Below are 24141 nucleotides of genomic sequence, written 5' to 3'. Positions count from 1 at the left end.
ATTTTTGACAATATTCCTTCCTTACTATGTCCTTTTGACCACACTTTTCCCTTATAGAGAAGATAATTTTACATTGGCAAAAGATTTGATTCTTAAGATGTACTAGACAATATCAGTTTTAATACTATCATGGTGTTAAAATTATTGAAAGTAGACTTCCATCACTGGGATACCGGGAAAATCTATATTGTTGGATTATCATTAAAGCCAACTAACTGTTACAAATAAGGTATGGATATTTTTAAACATTCACTTTACTTTTATTTTTTAAATTTTAAATTAAATATTGAAAATATTTAGGATACCAAAGTAAAAACGTAATAATCTTTTAACACTAACATATGAAAGAAAATCAGATATTTATTATAAAATTAGAACTGTGAATATAAGATAATCTGTGTACTACATTTCATATGAAATTAGTTTTGAATTTCTTGTCAGTCAAAGGGAACAAAAATACCCACAATGGGCAAAAGGAATTATGACAATTCTTTGGGAAAGAACATTTTTTTTCTAGCTCCAAATTCTAAGAGAAAGCTGTCACATATATCTTTACATAGAAAAGAAACATAAAACTTGAAATAACAGTTTTGAAGGAAATGCAAATAGGCCATACATCATTCTTTAATGAAAGTCAAACGCATAAACTCAAATAATTCAGTTAAAGCATTTTGATGGGAAATATCCATCTACTTCCTTTCCCTCCATCACCTCCAATAGGCTTAGCAGATTTTGCAACAGCAATAAAACAAATGGGTCATACATACAAAAAAAGTCTGTGTTTAAATTTAAGGTTGAGTGGGTATCCTGTATTTTACCTGGTAACCCTACTTCCAGCACACAGAAACATTTTGCCCCGTTGCCCAGTAACTGCAGTAAAACAAAAGTTAACTTTTCATGTAGAATGAAGCAGTAGCAAATTTATAGAAACATACTATTCTCTTGCTTATCAACAGAAAAACTTTAAGTATCTTTTTTTAAAAAAAAAAGATTTATTTATTTTAGAGAAAGAGAAAGAGAGAGCGGGAGGAGGGGGAGAGGGAGAGGGAATCCCAAACTGATGCTGCACTGAGTGAGGAGCCCGATGTGGGGGCGGGGGGGGGGGGGGGCGGGTGGATCCCACGACCCTGAGATCATGACCGGAGCCAAAGCCAAGAGTCGGACATTTAACTGACTGAGCCACCCAGGTTCCACAAAATGTAACTATCTTATTTGAGTTTTAAGTATCTTATTTGAGTTTTCAGAAATTATTTGTACAGAAGTATTTGTTTCTAAAAGAAATTTATTTTATGTTCATTATAGGTATAGAACATGAGATGATAAAAGAACACTTAAACTTATGAAATAGTCAAAATTTTTAAAAACTTAAAACTCGACTAATTTATCACTAAGACAAATTTTTCGTTTATTATCATTTTTGACCTACAAGCTAGATGAATAGAAATAAACCAAACTATTTTTCTCCATAATGAGCTCTAGAAAATTTATCTTATGTTTTAAAAAGTTTTATGAGGAGCATAAACTGGTTAAGGCACAAATTTCAGAAAGGGAGACAGAATATGAAAGACCCCTAACCCTAGGAAACGAACAAGGGGTGGTGGAAGGGGAGGTGGGCGGGGGGGGGGGTGACTGGGTGGCGGGCACTGAGGGGGGCACTTGACGGGATGAGCACTGGATGTTATTCTATATGTTGGCAAATTGAACACCAATAAAAAATAAATTTATAAAAAAAAAGGCACGGATTTTACATAAAAGATATTTTAAAGACTTAATTTAGGAAACTGTAGCAATACTCATGCTGCTATGTTGGACCGGGTTAAAGAAAGGAGAGTGACATTTATCTTGCTGGGGTCATGAGTGTAGATTTTATTTTACTTAATAAAATGAAAAGTTGAAAAAATGTCATATCTAAACTGGTTCTAGGTGGTGGACACCTAGGCCCCACTGAAATGATCATAAATGCACAGGAAAGGAAAGATGTAACTCCAGACAACGTAAAGCATGGAGGGGGCTCTCAGCTGAGGAGACGTTTAATCAAATAAACAAAAGATATAAATCTGATGGAAAAGTGGGGCCTGACAGCAGAGCTGAGGAATCTGCGACCTCGGCACCGGGGACAGGGCTGGAATGGAGGTGGCAAGTTTGATGAAAGACAGGAGCCAAACTAGGGCTGACCCTGGAGAAGGAAGGGGCCTGTGTCAGGAGCACCCCGCAGGAAGGCCTTCAAGCCCTGGGCCACTCACACACAGTCTTACCTGAGGAAAGCCGAATGTGCCACCTGGATGGAGCCACCGCAGGCAGTGTGCGAACTAATGCCCCAGAACAAAGCTCTCTGCATTTTGGTATGTTGTTGCCCCTTCTCTCAAATCACTGGGAAAACAAAACAAAACAAAACAAAAAAACAGGAAAAAAAAAAAAAAAAGAAAAAACCAACACAAAACAATCCCAACCCAGGCACCCGCATACTCTAAAGCAGAGTGTGTAGGCCAACACATCCTACCCATGGACCAAAGACTCTCAGGAAATCTCATTCCTTTCAATTTTATGAAGGAATATGAAGACAAATGCAGTGTCAGGGGAGGAAAGAGGAAGGAGAGGAAATAAATTACTCATATTGTCACCAGACAACCGAGACTCGCTGAATATTTGAGGAAAGCGTAAACCTGAGAGAGACGGATCAAAATAGACAAGCAGAGTGATCTGGTCACAGGAAAAACCCAGCTCACTCAAAATACAGAAGAGAACTTTAAAAATGTTTCACGAGAAGATCTAATTAACACTCTTGAGATTTGAGGAAAATTGTATCTGCAAAACGAGTACAGGGTAGGAAAAAAGGAACAATAAAAATGGAACCTTCGTGAGGAAAGTTAGTCAAGGAACCCACCTAGTACATAGAGAAACAGGTGACAGTAGATAAGAGCTATGACATACAGAAGATCAATTCCGTAAATTTCAGATTTGATTATTCTTTCAGAAAAGAGTAGTTACAAAAGAAAGGAGCAAAATAATTAAAGTCATGATATGCTATCGGCTATTTGTGTCCCCTTCCTCAAAGTCACACGTTGAAGTCTTAAATCCTCAGTGTATTTGGAAATGGGGCCTTTGGGAGATAATTAGGTCCCGAGGGTGGAACGTTCGGGAATGAGTTTAGTGCCTTTATAAGGGGATAAAGAGACTCGAGATTTGTCTACCCCTGGCCGTGTGAGGATGTAGTCAGGAGACAACAGTCTACAAACCAGGGAGTGGCTCTCACCCAAGCCCGCGCTGGCACCTGATCTGGGACTTCCAACCTCTAGGACTGTGAGAAATAAATTTCTTTCCTAAACAGTCACCTGGTCTGTGTTCTTTTTTGTCATAGCAGCCCAAACCGACTAAGACATAACAAAATGAGTAAAGCATCTGAGCTAAATACCCATCTATACTGCAGGAAAAATCATGCGGATAAATAAAAATTAGTAGCAGAAGCATATTATGTAGCAATAGGAAGGAAGCTACCAGGGGCATGTAAACCTGAAGTGATGAAGTGCCACTGCCTGTGGCGAGTGAGACAGGGCTGGGGAAGTGCAGCGGTGGCTTCCTCTCCCTGGGAGCACCTCTTTGTATCGATCCTTCCCCAGGTATGTGCATATTGCTTGAAGCACACATACAGGCTAAACAGCTGGTACGGCTGAATTCTGTTCCATTTTGAAATACACCCTTCGGAAAATGAAAGGGGCAGTGACCCACTCTGCAGCTCTTCCATCAGTTTGGAAACATCTAGTTTTAAACATCTAACAGTCTTAGCAAACTTAGCAAACGGACGGTTCCTGGGTTCCCTGAAGTTGTTTTTGGTAAGGCCACGTGGTTGCAGCGCAGGGTGCTGAAGGCGTCCCCAATCCCTACCGTGGGAGGGAAAGCACGAGGTGCTGGCGGGCTTCTTGTTCTTGCAGGAAAGAAGGGAGGCGTCCTGGAAGGAGCTAGTAGAGAAGGACAGGGGCTGGGAGCATGACGGATGAAGGCTCCTGGAAACTGGCCGGCCGAGCTACCCTCTTCAAACTTTTGCTGATCTCAGTCCCATTAAAAAGAAAAGAAAAGAAAAGAAAAAAGCAAAAACCTTTTAGCCCGATGCAGGTCGTCTTTCTGGAAATGACCCACGTGTCGGTGGAGCGGTACGTGTCTAAATAACGCACGCTCCTGTGTGCTCTGTGCCCCCTTTCCTGCGGAAGCGCCCGAAGGTAGCCCTGCACGAACACCCCTCCACGCACATGAACCACGCACAGGGAGCGTTAGGCGGAAAGCAGATGCAACTCGATTAGCAGGGGAAGAATTCAAGTTCCAGAAACACGGGAGAGCCAGCTGGGGAGGCGGTGGGCCCGGCCCTCAGGACTGACCCGAAGCCAGAGGCGCTGGGGAAGGGGAACAGGCGGGCCGTGGCTGGAGCCTTGGTGGAGATGGAGTCGATACCCCTCAAGACTGGGGTCTCCCCCACTCAGAAGAGGAGCAGCAGATGGCCCCACAGCCCCAGGTCCGGGAGGAAGGCCACAGGAAACCGTGGACAGTAGAGGCCAGAGGTCAGGCGAGGAGGCCCACGGCCCCTGAGGTTTGAGTCTGAATAAAGAAATGCACGGCCTGCGGCTCGAACCCAACTGGGGGGGGGGGGCCGGGGTCAGGAGGCCACCTTGGAAGCCCTCAGCAGGGCCGCGGGCCACCTCCAGACCCTGCGAGCCAGGGGAGCTGCCAGGGCTGAGCCCGGCCTCCTGCCCACAGCGGGGCCTGCGCCCTCTCGGGCGCCTCTCGCAGCTCTGCCGGGTGTCCCTGCTGACGGAGCCCGCCGCGGGCCCTTGGTGGGGAAGGGCACTCTGCGGGGGGGGGCGCCCCAGGTTCGCCCTGGAAGCAGGGAGTGAGGAGGAGGACGGCAACGACGGGTTCGGGGAGCAGTTCCAACGGGGGATGACACAGGCCCTGGGGACTAATGCCTGGGCATAAGGAACTTTCTCCGAAAGGCAGCAAGGCTACTGTGTGCATCAAAAGAATCAACGGAAAGTCCTGGTAATTAAAATTTTGTTTTTGTAGGTTAAAAAGCAAACGGGCCGGAAAGTAAAAGCTCGGGAAGGAAACAGCAGCAGGCCCCATAAGGACGGCGGACCAGACACAACTCTTTACTTTCTAGAAAGGACTTGGCCATAAGGGCCGGTTAAAGACCCGAGATCGTACAGCTGGAACAGGAGAGCAGACAATGGACCAGTCGGAGGTCTGAGGGCGCTGACTGGAGCTGCTGGAAGCAGGGAGCACGGTCTGCAGCGCAGAAAGCCCCCCACGGCTACAAACGAGGGGAAGGCGGCAAACCATGAGGATGGCTCCGAGTCTCGGCAGTGGGTAAAGCTCTGAAGCTCCTCTCCCACCCCATGGAGCCAGGTGATTAGCTTTCCTTCACTCTTAAAGGGTAATTCTCAGAAAAGGCAAACATGTGGTATCTAGACTCAAACCAGGGGAGGGACAAGAATGCTAAGTAGGCCAAATAGGGGCACCCACCAGGTGGCTCACCCCATTAAGCCTCCGACTCTTGACTTAGGCTCAGGTCGTGACCTCAGAGTCAGGATTTCAAGACGTGAGACCTGGCCCCCCTCCCCCTGTTGGGCTCTGCACTTGGCAGGGAGTCTGCTTGAAGTTCCCGCTCTCCCTCTGCCTCAGCCCACCCGCCCCCCGCCCCATAAACAAACAAACACACAAATCTTTAAAACAACAACGGGACACATAAGTAAATACTGACAAAGTGAACACTGAAAGGCCCAGTTATCTGCCCACTCGGCTCCCAGACTCTCTAGCAATCTGACTGGCCCACGCAGCAAGACTGAGGCACTAACCCGGCTAATTCCTTAGGGAAAGAGCCGAGCCACTCCTGCCCTACAGTGGAACTCGCAGGTTCAGCCATGTGCTCGGAGGCTCCAGCCAGCTTTCTCCACCTGAACAGACAATCTCTGACCACTACATACATGACGAAGCCCTTAGCAACAGTGACCAACAACAACAACAAGAGAACAACTCAGAGGAAATTGAAACTGCAGGAAGAAGAAATTTTTTAAAAATTAAAAAAAAAAAAACCCAACTGTTAAAATCCTGAGAGGGTTAAGGTGAACCATTTCAAACATAAAATAAGAACCAAGTGTTATAAAAGGGGATGATAACAGTAGGAGAGCACAAAAGGGGTCCTTAGACATTAAAGCTATACTAGTAAAGACAAAAACCAACCAATCAATGAAAACTGCCTTTCCCCCCCAAAATAGGGTTCCTTAAAAATAACATAGAAAATGTATCAGCAAAATAATTTGTATTTTCCAGAATTGAAACATGAGTTTTCAGATTAAAAAGTCCTACCAAATATTAAGAACAATTGATAAAAAGAGACCCATACCTACCATCATCATGAAATTGTAGAATTCTAAATACAAGAAAAATTTTAAAGGTTGATGGAGGGGAAAATGGGTCCTATACCAAGAAATAGGAATCAGAACGGCTTTCACTACTTCTCATTGGTTACACTCGTGCATACCTTCAAAAATCAGAATTCAGAATTCTTTGCCTAGCCACCCTAATGATGAAGTCTGATAGACTGCAGTCATTTTAAGATGTTTTAGTTCTCCAAGAATTTACCTCCCATTTGATCTTTCTCAAGAAATTACTGAGGGGTGTGGTTTACTAAAACAAATAAGTAGACCAAGTATGTTGCAGATTTGGGATACAGAAAACAGGAAAATCAACCCCCTGGTTCCTAAAATATCTGCTAGAACTGTCAGGTTGCAGGAGAAATATTTTTCAAGATTAGGAAGTGGCATTAGGAAATGCAGATAAGGCTTTGAAAAATATTCAGCATTCATCCACGGTTTTTAAAATGTTTGAATACACCGAGAACAGATTTGGATAATTCACAGGGAATCTGAGGGTGAATTAGTGGTAAGTACATGAAATAAAGCTGATTTAAAACTAAAAAAAAAAGTTGTATAATAAAAGAACATACTTTGTAGCTTAAGTGTAAATAGCATTTATACTCTCATTATAACATTATTGAATACTGAGCAAACCAATCACATAACTATATGGACAGAGTGAAGGTTTGGGTGGAGTGCACTCTATCAAAGTTAAAATCTTTTGTTCATTAAAAGGCATTATTAAGAAAATGAAAGAGCAAGCCATAAACTGAGACTTGTGGTCAGACTATATATGGAACTATAACAATCCAAAAAAAAAAAAAAAAACAGGTGAACAACCCAATTTTTTAAATGGACCAATACTTAAGACATTTCACAAAATATACATACATTTCATTAAATCCATATTTCATAAGGATCTATATTTTTATATATATAGATACACAACGAGCACCTAGCATATGAAAATATGCTCAACATCATTGGTCATTAAAGAAATGCAAATTAAAATCATAAATGAGGTATCAGGATCTGGTTTTTCTAGCACTCCATACAAATTGAATCGTATAGGATATAGTCTTTGGCATCTGGCTTTTTTCATTTAGCATAATGTAATTTTAGAGATTCATCCATATTGTTGCATCTATTGATAAAAATGAGGCTTCAGGGGCACCTGGGTGGCTCAGTGGGTTAAGTGTCTGCCTTTGGCTCAGGTCATGATCCCAGGGTCCTGGGATCGAGTCCCACATTGGGCTCCCTGCTCAGCAGGGAGTCTGCTTCTACCTCTACCTCTCCTCCTCCCCCTCCCCTGCTCATGCTCTCTCAGTCTCTCAAATAAATAAAATCTAAAAAAAGAAAGAATGAGGCTTCCAACTCAGATGTATTGTCTCCAAACTCATTGTATGTCTACAGTATAAGATAAAAAAGGAAAACACTTATTCACTCTTCTAAGACAAAATATTAGTATATCAAAAAGTTATCTGTATAAACTTTTAAAGGACACAAAATATATAAAATAAAACTAACGAGTATCTGATAATTTACTATATATCAATTTTTATACTTACCACTATATTGTCAAAGGTTTAAATTTTTGTATATGATAAAGTCTCTTATCCACTATGAAGAAAATTGAGAACTAAGACTAATCCTTATTATGCCATTGTTTCCAAAGAAAGATGCCGATCATTTTGAAAGAAGGTGTTTGAATTATGAGACTCATTAATAATAAATATCCTGTAAGAAATTTTAAAAATAATATAATTAAATAATTGTAACAAAATAATATAAATTTTTAAAATGTACAACTACCTTTGACATGTCATTAAATTGTTATTTATTTCTATTTTAATTGGGTGAGGTATAAAAAGGGAAAAAGCTAGATTATAATATGAAATATGAGTGATTAAATTTTCTACTTAGTAGGTTGTGAATTTACAAAGGTAAGGTTAAAATACCTTATTCAGCAAAAACTAATGGAAGAAAAGAGTCCCACTATAATAGCACCAACAAATAGAATGGTATTGATCAAGTGCTTTCTGCATCACCTGCGACTATGTTTTATGTATTTTCATGGTGTTATTTTCTGCATCAAGATTCATAACAGTTAAATTTTCATTATTCCTGGCACTTGTTTGTTTTCCTTAATGAACACTTTTAATCTAGAATTTCACTTTGCCTAATTGCTAATAGCTAAATTTACTGAATTCACGCTATTTTTCAGGCAGTGTTCCAAGGAGTGCAGTACAACAAATACACAGAGATAAGGAGTAGAAAAAGTGGAAAGAGGGCAGGTCATAAATAATGAATGAAATGATGGGAGTACGTGTAGGTAAATGTCTCTCATTTCTACTGACAAAAGAGTAAGGCAATCATCTGTTTTTTTGTATGAAGAAACTAAAAAGGGAGACTCTTTCAAAGGTAGGAAACATCTTAAGGCTCACCTAATTTAAACCTCTCTTACCATAACTAAAAACTAGTTGTTTTGACTCTAAAGTCTCTGCTTTTTCTACCGTACCAAGATGCTAAGTAAATTACAAATAACATTGCTTCCAAAAATGATGGAAAATTAAAGAATGATTAAAAATCAAACGATACCGAATTTTTCTTCACATGGCAAATAGTGATCTGAAAAAAAAGAATGCTGATACACTTAAATTCTACAACAGGGGCATTTTATTTAGAAATATTCTTCTATAACTCTAAATATTAAACTAAAATAGTGAATTATATCATGATTTTTAAAACACATTTGTAGTCTTTACTTGAATCATACAGCTGGTAACAGTAAGGCAAAGAAGTTTACGTAGGCTGGATTTTTCTCTCCATGACAGATCACTCGGGTCTCGAAAAGATGATGGCTCTTCACAACATATAGTTACCAAAGGATGAATTATGTTTAAACAACCATGTTTTACAATCTCATATTTTCATCACCCCTTCTCTAAACACTACAAGTTCATGAGACATTGTATATTACTCAAGTTACATTTCAAAATCTTACTTTGGAATATTGTTCTCTTCCAGGGAATGATGACTGTATACCCACATGCTGGAAAAGAGAAGGTTTATATCGAATACGAATGTGCTTATTTCGTTCTGCGCATTTTTCCTGGGAAAAATAAGAGAAACAACAATCTTCCGTAATAAGCCAAATATACTCCCTTTTTATTGCATATATGGATGGCAGAATTTTGGGTTATATTGTTTTATGTCAGAATTCTGTTTTAATATTTAAAAATTAAATAAAACTTTCTTAGCTTTTTAAATTTTCTTTATTTTTATTTTTTAGCTTTTTCTTCCTAAGTATAATAAAATACAAGTTGAGATACAAAAAGGTTTCAGTTAAAGCATGTATTTTCTACTGTTGTACCAGCTATCATTTTCTGCTCCTTTCTTTTTATTTCAATGACATAGATGAAATCTTTTGTATTTTCTATCCATTTCTTTCAGACTACAGTGTTCTTTCTCTTTCCATAGTCATTCATTCCTACACTGAGGTACACCCTCCTGAGTTTCTTCTTAAGTAGGAAAAAACATGATTAAAACAAAGAACCAATATTATACTTTATGGAAAAATATTTGATTAATCTCATTAAAAATAAAAATAAGGGACACCTGGGGGGCTCAGAGGTTGAGCATCTGCCTTGGGCTTAGGACATGATCCCAGGGTCCTGGGATCGAGTCCTGCATCAGGCTCCCTGAGAGGAGCCTGCTTGTTTCCCTGGCTCTCTCTCTCTGTGTCTCTCATGAATAGATAAATAAAATCTTTAATAAAAAATAAAAATAAATTAAAAAGATAAAAATAAGAAAGATGACCTGTGACAACAATCCTATTGAAGCAAATATCTGAAACTACTGAGTGTTGAGAATGATTTTTGTATACTGTATGTGTAGAAAGTTCATAAAAATGCATCTCAAATTTATATACTCAATAATTTTTAAAAGATTCATTTATTTGAGAGAGAGAGAGAGAGAGAGACTGAGCAAGCACCCCAGGGGGAGGGGTGGAAGGCAAGGAAGAGACATAATTTTTTTTGAAGAGACATAATCTTAAGCTGACTCTCTGCTGAGCACAGACCCAGATGAGGGGCTGGATCTCACAACCCTGAGATCATGACCTGAGCCAGAATCAAGAGTCAGACGCTTACCTGACTGGGCCACAGGCGTCCCATACTCTCTAATTTTTATTCCAGTATGGTTAACATGCAGAGTTACATTAGTTTCAGGTGTACAATGTGGTGATTCATCAATTCTGTACGTTACCCAGTGCTCATCATGAAAAGTGTACTCTTCATTCTCCTCCCCTACTTCACCCACCCCCCACCCACATCCCTTTGGTAACCTCCACTTTGTTCTCTATCGTTGAGTCTATTTCTTGGGGCAGCTGGATGGCTCAGCCGGTTAAGCGTCTCACTGTCGATTTCAGCTCAGGGCATGATCTCAGGTTGTGATGTCAGGCTCTGCAGTAGGTGTGGAGCCTGCTTAAGTGTCTCCCTTACCCTCTGGCCTCCCCCACAAAGAAAGAGTCTATTTCTTGGTGTCTTTTTTTTCCCTTTGCTCATTTGTTTTGTTTTTTTAGATTGGGCCTATGAGTGAAATCATACTGTATTTGTCTTTCTCTGATTTTTTTTCACTCAGCATTATACTCCCTAGCTCCATCCATGTTGTTGCAAATGCGCATATTTCATTCTTTTTTGTGGCTGAATGATATGCTGTTGTGTATACACACCACATCTTCTTTATCCATTCATCTATTAATGGACTCTTGGGCTGCTTCCATAATTTGGCTATGGTAAATAACACTATAAAAACGTGGGGTATGTATACCTTTTCCAATTAGTATTTCGTTTTCTTTGGGTAAATATCCAGTGTGGAATTACTGGATCATATGGTAATTCCATTTTTAATTTTTTAAGGAACCTCCATATTATATTCCACAGTAGTTGCACCAGTTTGCATTCCCACCAACAGTGCCTGAGGGTTCCTTGTTCTCCACACCCTTACCAATACTTGTTATTTCCTGTGATTTTTTTATTTTGGCCATTCTGACCAGTGTGAAGTACTATTTCATTATGGTTCTGATTTGCATTTTCTGATGATGACTCACGTTGAGCATCTTTTCATGTATCTGTTGGCCATCTATATGGCTTCTTTGGAAAAACGTCTATTCAGGTTATCTGGCCATTTTTTCATTGGCTTGCTTTTTTTAGTGTTGAGTTGTATAAATTCTTCATATATTTAGGATATTAACCCCTTATCAGAGGTATATTATTTGTAAATATCTTCTCCCATTCAGTAGGTTGCCTTCTTGTTTTATTTTTTAAATAGCAGACTTACTTAAATGCATTTACTTACTTAAATGCATTTCTACTCAGTACTAACATGTAGTAAAATATTATATTAAATGATTGTTTTTAAAACTGTAAACTAAATAATCTAGAGTTAATCTGAAACTAAAGTCAGATAAAATTAGTTGAGGAATTAAAATTTAGGAAATATGCTTACATTTGCTAAGCTAGTAATAGGAAGTACCAATGAGATGGTATTATCAAATTCTGGCTTCCCCAAATCCCTCAAATAACCTGTTGATAAAGAAAAGCTGAGTTCATTACTTATTGCAGTAAAGAAGAAAATACCTTGCTTGGTAGTGTCTATTGAAGTCTTGTGCCTATTTTTTAATTGGGTTGTTTTCCTGTTGTTAAATTTTGAGTTTTATATATATTCTGAATACAAATCCTTGTTTATATGGAATTTACAAATATTTCCTCCTAGTCTGTGGTGTCTTATACTCTAACAGTAAAATTTATAGTACAAAAGATTTTAATTTGGATGAAATCCAATTTAGCAATTAAAAAAAATGGATCATGATTTTAGTGTCATGTCTAAAAACTCTTCTCCTGGTCCTGGATCCTGAAGATGTTTTTCCACACTTTCTTCTAAAAGTTTTATAGTTTATATTTAGACAGATGATCTATTTTGAAATGTTTGTATCAACTGTGATGTTTACGTTAAGATCATATAGATATATATGTATAGAGATATATATGGATGTATAGTATATATCATATAGAGATATATATAGATATATATGGGTGTATACATACACAATCTCATATATATACATATACACACACACACACACACACACACACACACACACAGCTCCCCCAATACACATTTGTTGAGAAGACTATTCTTTCTCCATTGAATTGCATATGCTCCTTTGTCAAATATCAATTGGCCATATTTTATGGACCTATTTCTGAAGTGTTTTGTTCCATGGGTCTATTTGTTTACTTCTTTACGTAGAAATGTGTGTCCTGCTTACTGTAGCTTTATCAAAGATTTGAAATTGAATAGTGTGATACCTCCAAGTTTTTTCTTCTTTTTCAAAATCATTTTAGCTAAAATAGTTCCTTTGGCCTTTCTTAAAAATTTTAGAATTAGCTTGTCTGTATCTACCATAGAAAATCCTGCTGGGATTTTGATTGGACTTATGCTAAATCAATAGATCATTTTAGGAAGCATTTGTCTACTTACTATATACAATCATGATCATGGTATGTCTATTTCTCTCATCAGCATTTTTAAGATTTCAGCATACAGATAACCTATATATTTTGTTATATTTACACACACACACATACATAAGTGTCATGACATTCTCTCTTAATTTTAATATTGATGATTTATGTTTTGGGGTTTTCTTTGTCACTCTTAGAAATTTATCAGTTTTCTTGCTATTTTCAAAGAACCAGAGTTTGGCTTCATTAATTTTCTCTACTGCTTTTATGTTCTCAATTTTCTTTCTTTCTGCTTTCATAGCTATTATTCCCTTTCTTCTGCTTGATTTGAGTTTATTTGGGTCTTCTTTTTCTAGTGACTTAAGGTGGAAGCTGAGATTATTTATGTGAGATCTTTCTTTTCTTCTAAGATAATGATTTCTTCTAGGATAAATTTCTCCATAAGCAGTGCTTTGGCTGCATCCCACAAATTTTGATAGGTTGTATTATCATTTCATTCAATTCAAAGTATTTTCTAATTTCCTTTAGAGACTTCCTCTTTTACTCATGGCTTATCAGGAGTATACCATTTAAATTACAAGTACTTGTAGATTTTTCAGTTATCTTTCTGTTGTTAGTTTCTTAATTTTACTTCATTGTTGTCTGTCAGATTTTAGTTTCATTTTTGTGTGTGTGTGATTTCATCTTAAACACGCTAAGCTCTGTTTTATGATACAAGATATGTCTATTTTGGTAAATGTTCTATGTGTATTTCAAAATAATGTGTTTTCTACTGTGGTTGGACATAGTGTTTTTAAAACAGAAATTAAATCCAAATGGTAAATGGTGTTGTTCAATTCTTTTATCTCTTTGCTGGTTTTCTACTCACCAGTTCTGTTGCTTACTGAGAGAGGAGTGTTGAAGTTTCCAAGTATAATTGTAGACTAATCTATTTCTCCCTTTAGTTCTGTCATCTTTTGCTTCATGTATTTTGAGGCTTTGTCGTTAGATGCATACACTTTCAGGATTGTTATATGTTTCTGATGATTCGACCCTTTTATCAGTATATAGTATCTTTCTTGATCCCTGGTCAAATTTTTTATTTTTTTGCACCAAAGTCTACTTGATATTCATTTAGCTACTACAGATTTTCTTTGATTAGTGTCTTCATAGTCTTTCTTTTTTCACCTTTTACTTTTAACCTTCACCTTTCTTTATGAATATTATTATATTTGAACTGAGTATAGACAGCAAGTAACTGCATAGTGTTTTTTAATCCATTCTGATGAAATAGCTCTTAATTGATATATTTTGGTCATTTATATTTGATGTAAATAGTGGCATATTTAGATTTATATCCATCATTTTATTATTTGTTTTGTCCCCCCTTTTTCTGCTTATCACTAACTTATGGCCTCTCATTACTTCATTTAGTAAGTATAAGTTTCTGTAAAACTTCTGGATACCAGAAGTTAATAAAATTAATGCACTCATCAGGATTAGTGAGGTATTAGTGAGGTATAGGGAGGATTAGTGAGGTAAACAAATTTTAGGGAATTACATTAGACAGAGAGTATTTTCCTAAAATATTCTGTATTTACAAAGTAAAGAAATACTCACAGGTGTTTCTCCTGGGTCACACATCTTTACCTGAAAAATATCCCCCAAGAGCAAATCTATGGGTTTATCTTTGTAGAACATTAAAAAAAAACGTACAAAGTCAGTTAAGTCCTCAGATTTAAACAGCTTTCCTATGGAGAAAAAGTAAACAAATCCAAATAACTCTTGAGTGTTTACACTACATATCATAAAATAACACTTATATATAGTTGTTCATTCTATTAACATGAGCAAGGACCAAAAAAATCATTAAAAATTAAATACATCATATTCCTTCAAAATAGATAAGGCTTAAAGTATTAGTGAAGTTGAAGGATAATAAAACAAAATACTATATCTGCCTAAGTATTAAGGATTACCACTTCTGGGCAAGAAAAGGTAAGGCAGGTTTAGGATAGTGACTACTCTCAGGAAATCAACTTTCTCATGACCAATGAGATCAATTTTCCAAGTCACATGAAAGATAAATACATTGTAATAAAAAAGATACATAAATAGGATGAAAAGCATAGGAGGTATAATCTTTTACTTAATTTTGCATAAACTGATTTATAACTTGACTTTAGTAGAACTTTATCAATCTACCAGATTTTTTATGTTTAGTACTTAATTTTGATTAAAATACAGTATTATTTCAATATTTGAGCATCATTTTATGTGAATTTTGTTTTATATTTGTGATTCTTAAGGATTTGCTATATTTTAAAATAATATATTTCATTAGGCCTAGTTGCTTTTTTCCTAACATACTGCATCTTTAATTTTAAAATTAATTTAAATGAAGTTGAAGGTCTAAGAGTCAGGTAAATGGTCAGTTTAAAGTAAATAGTATAAAATACATGTAATCATTTAATAAACACGGTAGTATGAAGTAAGCATGCTTCATTTTATCGACCAGGGGCTGAGTCTGTATGGGTTATGTAATCAAATATATGGTTGTATTCTAACTTTTGGGCACCCATTTATGTAGTGACCAAAACAAGTGATTTAATGATGGAAACAGATGATTCAGTATTTGTGTTTTCCTCATCTGCTATCAGTCTGTTATAAAATTGTGTTTAGCAAACTCATAGTTTTGGTAATATTGAGTAAAAAAAATGGTTATTATTATTATTATAACAACAAAACACAAAGCCCTTGTAAACCTAAGTTCTAGTAAGACTTCACCTGTCAATGTGGTCTTGTGATCAGAACATGAATATCCTCTATCCTTTTCCTACCTGACTTTGTTAAGAAAGAGAAAAAGGAATTTATAGTTCACAAAGTAATGTATCAACAAAATGACTTCCTCTTCAAGCTCATCAGGTATTACTTTACCTACAATTTCTCTTCTTATTTAAAGCAAGGCTGAGCATAACCTCTGGAGTCTTAAAATTGGATTCTACAACACTTGACAGAAAGTATGGAAAAGAAGATGTCAAGTAAGTATATGAATAACAGATTTCCATAGCATTCAGAGAAATGCTTTACATTACTCCCAGTGGCCAAAAAAAAAAAAAAAAAGTCATGGATAGGATCAAATGCAAATGTTGTCAAGAAAAAGGAAAAGAAGGAATTCAGACGCTGCTCAAGGGAGTATAAATTGTACAATCTGCAAAGCAATCTGGCACCATGTAGAGACACTGCTATATTCACCCTCAGTGATCCTGCTTCCAGGGATATACACGTCCCTTCATTTCTTTGTGACAGCAAAGAGTTGGAAGCAATCAAGGTCAACCGCTCTGATCATGGATAAATCAAATGGATTAGTACGTAGGACTTATGCAACAGCAGTAAGAAACAACAAACTAAAAGGACATAAGTCGACATGTTGGCAGTTTTAAAATCTAGTTTTGAGGACAGAAGCATAAGGGGTATGAATAGGCTTATCACGTCACCGTTTATGTAAACTTTAAACAGTTACAAACATGATAAACACCAAGTATGTGACACGGATACATGCATATTTCTGTGTATTCTTTGAACATAGTAGAGTGCAAACCTATTGAGGGGCAGGAGGAAGGGGAGTATGGACTGGGCATAAAACAAAAGAATAAAATAAGAGAGGGCTCCCACATGAAGAAAGAGTTGACATGCATAGCGAAATAAGTATGGTAATTCAGCCTGCTGCCTCAGGATTCAAATAAAAGGACAAGTATAGAAGGAAGGGTGGAAAGACTGGAAGGAAGAAAAAAGAAAGTCTATAGAAGACATTTTTTAAAAATCACATCATGGGCACAATTTTAGAAACTTTTCCATGGTGGGTCTGACTCATATATTTTTATACTTTTCTAAGTATGTCAGCTTTGGCATACTGGAAATTACAGGAAATTTAGAGTAGAGTAGTTCTAAGTTAGAATTCCTTTCTCTATAACTTCAATTCTTTAAACGGAATATTTTTCCATATAAAATAGAGAAATACACCTTCGTCACTGAGCTAATAACACATGTGCACCAGACTCCCAGCGAGCATTTAGCAAGTGGTAGCTTTCTTATGTTTTTATAACATATATGTCAACCTGCTCATTTATATTTCCCATCTAGGAAAAATTGGTTTAAAATATATTTTCTGAAATTCAGATACTTGAATTTGTTCTTATTCTTAAGTTAGTATTATCTTTTATAGAAATCATTGTTATTCCTTTTCATTTAGTAACAAACTGGTAAGTTCTTTTAAGATTATCGTGTGCTAAAAAATAGATATGTTGCTTACCTATGAATCCAAGAATTGAAAACTCAATATAAAACCAATTATTTGAAGTACCACTACGCACAAAATCTGTGATTTTCGTAAAGTACATCTTTTTAGCTATGATATCATCTTCTAGCTGGAAAAAACCCAAAAGGTCATTAGTACTTTTGATACTTCCATTGAATAAGTTGTATTAGCTTGAGAATTGAAAATACTTTCAATAGGATACACTGAAGAAAACCTTTTTATGAGGTAAATTTTATTTTTAGTTCAAGTCACTTAGGGTATTTACTGTTTTTTTTTAATTTTTATTTATTTATGATAGTCACACACACAGAGAGAGAGAGAGAGGCAGAGACACAGGCAGAGGGAGAAGCAGGCTCCATGCACCGGGAGCCCGATGTGGGATTCGATCCCGGGTCTCCAGGATCGCGCCCTGGGCCAAAGGCAGGCGCTAAACCGCTGCGCCACCCAGGGATCCCAGGGTATTTACTGTTAATTGGTTTTCACTTTCAGGTTCTGAGACCAGAGATCATCTGTTTGTTTCCTAAACACTAATATGGAACGCTCAATCTAACTCCTTTTCTTTTTTTTTTTCAATCTAACTCCTCACTGAAAAAAACTTATTTGAATCCATTTTCATCCTTACAAATACTGCAGTTTCTAATTTAAGGCCACGCAGGTTTATGTTTGAGATGACAGGTGCCATGTCCTCTTGCCAGGAAATGTGGCTGGCATAGAGATGACAAAGGGGGAATTGGCATTGTCATCCACAACTAGCTCTGTAGAATGATGGTGCAGGCAAGCCTAAAAATAGTTCTCCATAATAAGAGAGGGGAAAGGGGAAATTAGAATTTTCTTTTTTTAATTTCATATATGTTATGTGTAATCTATGCACTAAGAGGCCATCCTAAATGACTCACAAAAACGTGAAAGTCTCTAAGCACAAAAAAGAATTGGTGCTTTTTCAAATTGGGAAGAACACACTGGCTGGATCTCGTGTTTCTGTTACATTCCACTAGCTAGGAATCAAAAGGGATTTCTTTTTTCTGCCAGTAAAAGAGAGAATCCTGCTTCGGGACTTTATAACATTCTCTCTTCTCCAATGGTATCTTACAAACTCCTCTTACAACTGCACTTTGTCACATGTAGTAAGGCACAGACTCACTGCTGGGAAACATAACCCTATTGTTTAACAGTGTGCCACAATTCAGGGAGTACCAGTGATATATAATTGATTTATTTCAGAAATACGGTGAGGCACTGTAGAACTGGGAAGAACATACAATGCGAGCCAAGGTAGGCAGACACACTATCTGACATCTAAGATGCGTTCAAATAGGTCTGCTTAATGTAATAAGCCTGTGGGAAGAGAAATGTAGGAAGTACAATTTCTATTTTTTCTAATTTGAGAATTTCTTTTCAGTTTGCTTCAGGTATCTATAATCTCCTCTGTTAATAGTAAACCCAGCAAGAAGACTTATATAAAATCAACTCTGGGACGCCTGGGGGGCTCAGTCGGTTAAGCATCTGCCTGCAGCTCAGGTCATGATCCCGGGGGCCTGGGACCAAGCCCCATATTGGGCTCCCTACTCAGCGGGGAGTCTGCTTCTCCCTCTCCAGCTCCCCTGCTTGTGCTCTCTCTCTCTCTCTGTGTGTGTGTGTGTGTGTGTGTGTGTGTGTCAAGTAAATAAGCAAAATCTTCTTTTTTTAAAATCAACCTTAAACTTTTTTTTGGAACTTTGATATAGCGATTATTTTCTATTTTCTGAATAAAAAGTAAGGTGGAGGAATATAATGAGGAAGGAAGGAACCAAAAGGGAAGGAGAACATACCTCCACTTTAAATCACACACACACACACACACACACACACGCACACACACACACCATGGTCTTACCTGTAAATAATACTTAGCCTTGGGTTGGGCATACAACATCAAAAAACAAAAATCCAGTACTTGTTTGATGCGCCAACTAAAGATAAGTAATAAAATCTGTTAATATTTGTCATTATTATGTAATTCTTATTTATAAGCACATTTCAGTAATCAATTTTTTACCCTTTACTAATATAGAGTACTATCTACAGTAAGTAAAATTGAATGTTATGCTGAGAAGTTATATTACAGTGTTCCCCATCTTTACCCAGTGTACCGTATCTGCCATCACTAAACTAGGATAAGCACAATCTATTTATTTTACATTTTGGTCAGTTAAATTTTGATCTGTGTAGTAAAGTTAATACTCTTTCTAATCTTAGGTCTTGTTCAAATAAAAGAAAGAAGAAACTAAATTATTCTAATCTATTACTAAGCTAAGTATTAGCCCAGTTCCCGAAGATACAAAGAACAAGACACGATGCAGGTCTGCCCTTCTGGGTTTCATAATCCAGTATGAAAAGACAGAAAAATAATAAAGTCAGAACAATGAAAGAACTGCTATATAGAGACACTGGCAATGATGATGTAAAATAAGATGGGCCAGGTGGCTCAGGAAGCCGGGCATTCAGTGAGAGGACTGGAATTGCAAAGGCATGAAATGTGTGGGAGCACATGCCACCTTAGATCCAGAGCACCAGGAGTGGATGGAAAAATCTGACGATGGGGATCCCTGGGTGGCGCAGCGGTTTGGCGCCTGCCTTTGGCCCAGGGCGCGATCCTGGAGACCCGGGATCAAATCCCACCTCAGGCTCCCGGTGCATGGAGCCTGCTTCTCCCTCTGCCTGTGTCTCTGCCTCTCTCTCTCTCTGTCTCTGTGACTATCATAAATAAATAAAAATTTAAAAAAAAAAGTTGTTTAAAAAAAAAAAATCTGACGATGGTAAGGTGGGTATAAAGGCCAGATCATGAAGAAAGTTGGACCTGATCTCCTATGAAAAGGGATTCTTCTTGGTTACCTTCCGGAGAATGAATTAGAAGAGAGAGGCCAGATTAGGCAAGGCTTAGGGAAAACAAATAAATCGTGAATGGCCTGAACTAAGTCGAAGGCAGAGGAATGGGGATGAGAGGGATGAGGCAGAGATTTTTTACAAAAGAAGAAATTATGATAGAGACAGAAATGATGAGATGTCTCTATATGATAGAGACAGAAAGAGCAGAAAGAAAAAACAGGATCTAGAATGTCTCCCTGCGACCTAAGAACCGATTACTTAATTCAAAGCAAAACAAAACCCTTAAGAGATGTCCAAACTCTGACATGCCATTTATTATTGTAAAACAAAACGAAAGCTCACAAGTTTCCTGGGATTGGATTTTTTTCTTAATTTTGACATTCCTTTTAAAGTTCTGAGAAACCAAACTATTACATTTCTTACAATACATTTATAATCAAACAAAGTGATCCTATATACACGTATAGACCTTTAAATTCTTCAAAATTCTTTCATAAACACGATCATATTTTATTCTTACAATGACTTTTCCAAATGTATAAAGTAGATTTTATCATGCACACTGGAAAGGTGAGGAAGCTAATACAAAGGCTACATTACCTGTCTAGCATGACCAGTAAACAGAAAAAAAGTTGTAACTAGAATGTACATGTAATAATTTATAACCCCACACTTTCTTTCTCCCATCCTTATGCCCTTGCTAATTACTGGCTGAAAACGTGAACATAGATAATCAATGGTGTGCTGTTGGTAAATGTTTAACAACTCATTCTTCCCGTAATGGGGTGGGGGTGAGCCACGATTTTTAGCTTTTGCCCATTTCCATGGTGTAAATGCTCCTACCAGGGCTGATTTCATGCTACCAACTTGATGTCGCTGAATGCAGATTGGGAAGTAATGCGCACAGTCAGCTCTTGCAAGCTAGTAGGAGCTGGCGGTGTTTGAAATGGGATCTATTAGAGGCTGGTTCCAACATTACAACGGATGAAGTTATTTAAGGTAATATGTCATACCTCTCTAATTTTCCCGAGTCCTCAGTTGACTGTGTGAGAGGTAATATGTTTGGATAAAAAAAGGCAGGTATTGAAATGACTTCTAAGGATCCAGACTTAAGTTGCCTTTTGAATCTGTAAACAGAAGTAAATGGAAGCTTGCAACTCAATTTTTGATTTACCAAAATAGCAAATACTTCAAAAGAATGTCCTCATGCCTGTCCACATAATATTTTTATTCGAATTTTCTCACGTTGATACACGATATCCACATTATGAAACTAATACTTTTTAGCCAAAGTATTTCTTTTATAAATTAGTGAGCAACATAACAAAAAGTTAAAATATACAATATAAATTTAATTTAGTCTCATAAAAATTACAGGCATTTAATTTTTTTGCAAGTTTACAATTAGATATGTACTCTAAAAGATTCAAAATAATGGAACTAATAAATTAGCATAAAACATTAGATGATTTTTTAAAATGCATAGTTTGGGGATGCCTGGGTGGCTCAGTGGTTGAGGTGCATTGGGCCCCCCCACAGGGAGCCTGCCTCTCTCAAAGCCCATGTCTCTGCCTCTCTGTCTCTCATGAATGAATAACTAAAATCTTTAAAAAAATGAAAATAAAGTGCATTGTTTAGAGTAGTAAGAGTCCTACTGACTAGTATCGTGGCTGCTGAAGCTATAGACTCCTCATAGCAAGCAAGGATTCAGTGTGACTCTTGTCCAAAATTCACTGGATGACTATGTATGCTTTTTGAATCTTTATTTTTAAAAGTTAATATTTATAAACCAACTAGGACATCATTAAAATGCACAAAATATTGCTCACAAAAGCTGTAATACACATCTTGTGCCATCGAGGTAAAGGATGGGCCATACCAAGTAGAGCATTTTAAACGGTTTTCCTTTGGAGATAGACATTATGACTTTAAATGGGATTAAAACTTAGGCATTAGAATATTTATTAAAATGTTAAAACCTCAAGAAAATGTTTGTTCTGTGCTAATAGTGAAAACGCAAGATGGGAGTTTTATATGCACAATCTCAATTACGTGCAAAATAGGCAGCCCCCACTTTGCCCAATTCCACTATGGGAACCCCAGTTACCATGTCTTAGTTAAATGACATGTATCCCTCAACCACACTGTTGGAATTTGGCTCATCCTACTGTATTAACCGTGAACAAGCCCATACAGTACAAACTCGCTTCGGGCTCTTCAGCTCACAAATCACTACATAAATGACAAATGCATATCGTCGTCTCACTGTTCCTTTCAAAGTCTGTTGGTGCCCAATCCCTGTGACTCTGTTGTTAGGTCACCTACAGACAGGAGAACATGCGGCTGTGTTGCCTCCCTGTGCCATTGGAATGTGGACAATTATGCTCCTTTCATTTGCTTTTTAAATGATTTCCAAATGTTTCATCATAGACATGTGTCAGGAGCCTGGGGAAGCAGCAGCTACCCGCTAGAGAGCAGGTAGGGTTTAGACCCAGAAAAGGGTCTCTACCAACTTTGCTTCCTTCACTGACAAACTTTAAGCAAGTCATTTACCTTCTCTGACCTTCAGGTTCTTCATCTGTAAAACTGGAATAGCACTACATACTCTTGCAGAAAAAGAATTGTTCTACACGCACTCAATTCTTCTCAGCTCTATGCACCAGTGGAAGATTTCCTGGTTATTTGTTTGTTTGTTTGTTTGTTTGTTTATTTATTTATTTATTTATTTATGGGGGAAGTGTACATGGGGAGCATGAAAGTCTTATTGGCTCTTCATATTTTATGGTATATCAAATGGAAAGTTTTCCAAAAGCTTATTTTAGTATGTTTCTTGAGGAGCAGAAAATGTTGGTATGGAAGAAAAGACTGAGGAATTCTAGTTGATTTGGGGTTAGTAACATAATATCTACATTTTAAAAAATGAAATTGCATAACTTCATACAGCAACTCAGAATAGCATAGACGAGCAAAAATAACCTCAAGTTGCAGTATATACAATCATCAGAAAGTTTGGATTGCAGACGCTTCTAAGTAAATTTTGTCCTCTAGAAAATTTCATACCAAGTCCCAAAGCAACAAAAGTCAAGTTACAAGTAATTTCTATCTTGATGGTATAATTTCCCATTATAGATAAAGAGGAAGATCCGAGGCTCAGCTTTATTTAGTCTGTCTTAAGCAAGACTTTTGAAATTCTGTGTGGTGACACCTTTCTAGGATTCCTCAAATCTTTTCTAGCTTGTTAGGTTATGGATAGCATCAAAAGTCCTTGAGACAATGATACCAGGCCTGCTAGTTGCCAATGACTAGAGAAATAGTATAAACTGTACATCGTTGCCATTATAAATGAATGATTTTACTTTATAGTTATAAAAAAGTGGAAACTTTACAGCTTTATCATTTTATATAAAGTACACAGTTATATACAACCTCATATAAGGTCGTACATAACCTTAGTTGGTCCTTTAACAATTACTATATAGTCTCAAATGTAGGATCAATAAAATATAGAGCAATCTCTCTTAACCCCAATGAGAAGACCTAGAAAAAGGGTCTTGGCTTAATTAAATATATAAAATTTAGGTATATAAATGAAAAGTTATGAATCTATATTAACAATCTCATTTAAATTGCATATTCTATAATATCTATTTAAAAATTAGTTTTACTCTATTCTCACAAAATAATTAAACAATTTTATTCCAACTCTTTATCCTGCATTGTTAACATTAACATTCTTATCACCATGAGAATCTCTTTTTGAATCATCTAACATATGATCATCAAGTCTAACTAAAATTCTACTTAGTGACATTGTCTTTGCACATTTCATAGAAAACACAAGTGTCTGTCTACATCAAGTATTTTTACTGTGGTCCTCACAAGTAACCACATACTATAATACTTTTTGAAAGTCATCTTCAAAAAATTTGCAAGTATGCAAACATATCTCCAGGAATTGTTTATAAACCTCTGCCTGCTTTGTAACTGATTCTGTTAAGACTCCCTTATAAGGACACCAAACCAGCATAGACTTAAGTCATTTCAGGCT

General features: G+C 37.1%; 1 protein-coding gene across 2 annotated transcripts in view; it reads right to left on the bottom strand.

The window, feature by feature from the left end:
- The window catches only part of MGAT4D (MGAT4 family member D), a 55043-nt gene that overhangs the window by 1206 nt on the left and 29696 nt on the right, over positions 1–24141 (bottom strand). Inside the window, exons 6-12 of one of the 2 annotated variants that reach the window (XM_072755200.1) lie at positions 21107–21220; positions 19102–19177; positions 17223–17337; positions 14531–14661; positions 9409–9516; positions 7973–8141; positions 239–4046 (exon numbers count right to left, since the gene is read on the bottom strand). In XM_072755200.1, the coding sequence (XP_072611301.1) occupies positions 8127–8141; positions 9409–9516; positions 14531–14661; positions 17223–17337; positions 19102–19177; positions 21107–21220 (559 nt within the window). In that variant the 3' untranslated portion in view covers positions 239–4046; positions 7973–8126. Of the gene's footprint in view, positions 1–238; positions 4047–7972; positions 8142–9408; positions 9517–14530; positions 14662–17222; positions 17338–19101; positions 19178–21106; positions 21221–24141 lie in introns of those variants that run through there. The other variant, XM_072755199.1, reaches the window with a different exon arrangement.

This window comes from Vulpes vulpes, chromosome 4 (assembly GCF_048418805.1).
Source record: "Vulpes vulpes isolate BD-2025 chromosome 4, VulVul3, whole genome shotgun sequence".
Taxonomy (NCBI): domain Eukaryota; kingdom Metazoa; phylum Chordata; class Mammalia; order Carnivora; family Canidae; genus Vulpes; species Vulpes vulpes.
The sequence above is the reverse complement of the archived record's forward strand: the minus strand, read 5'-3'. Positions and strand labels throughout refer to the sequence as shown.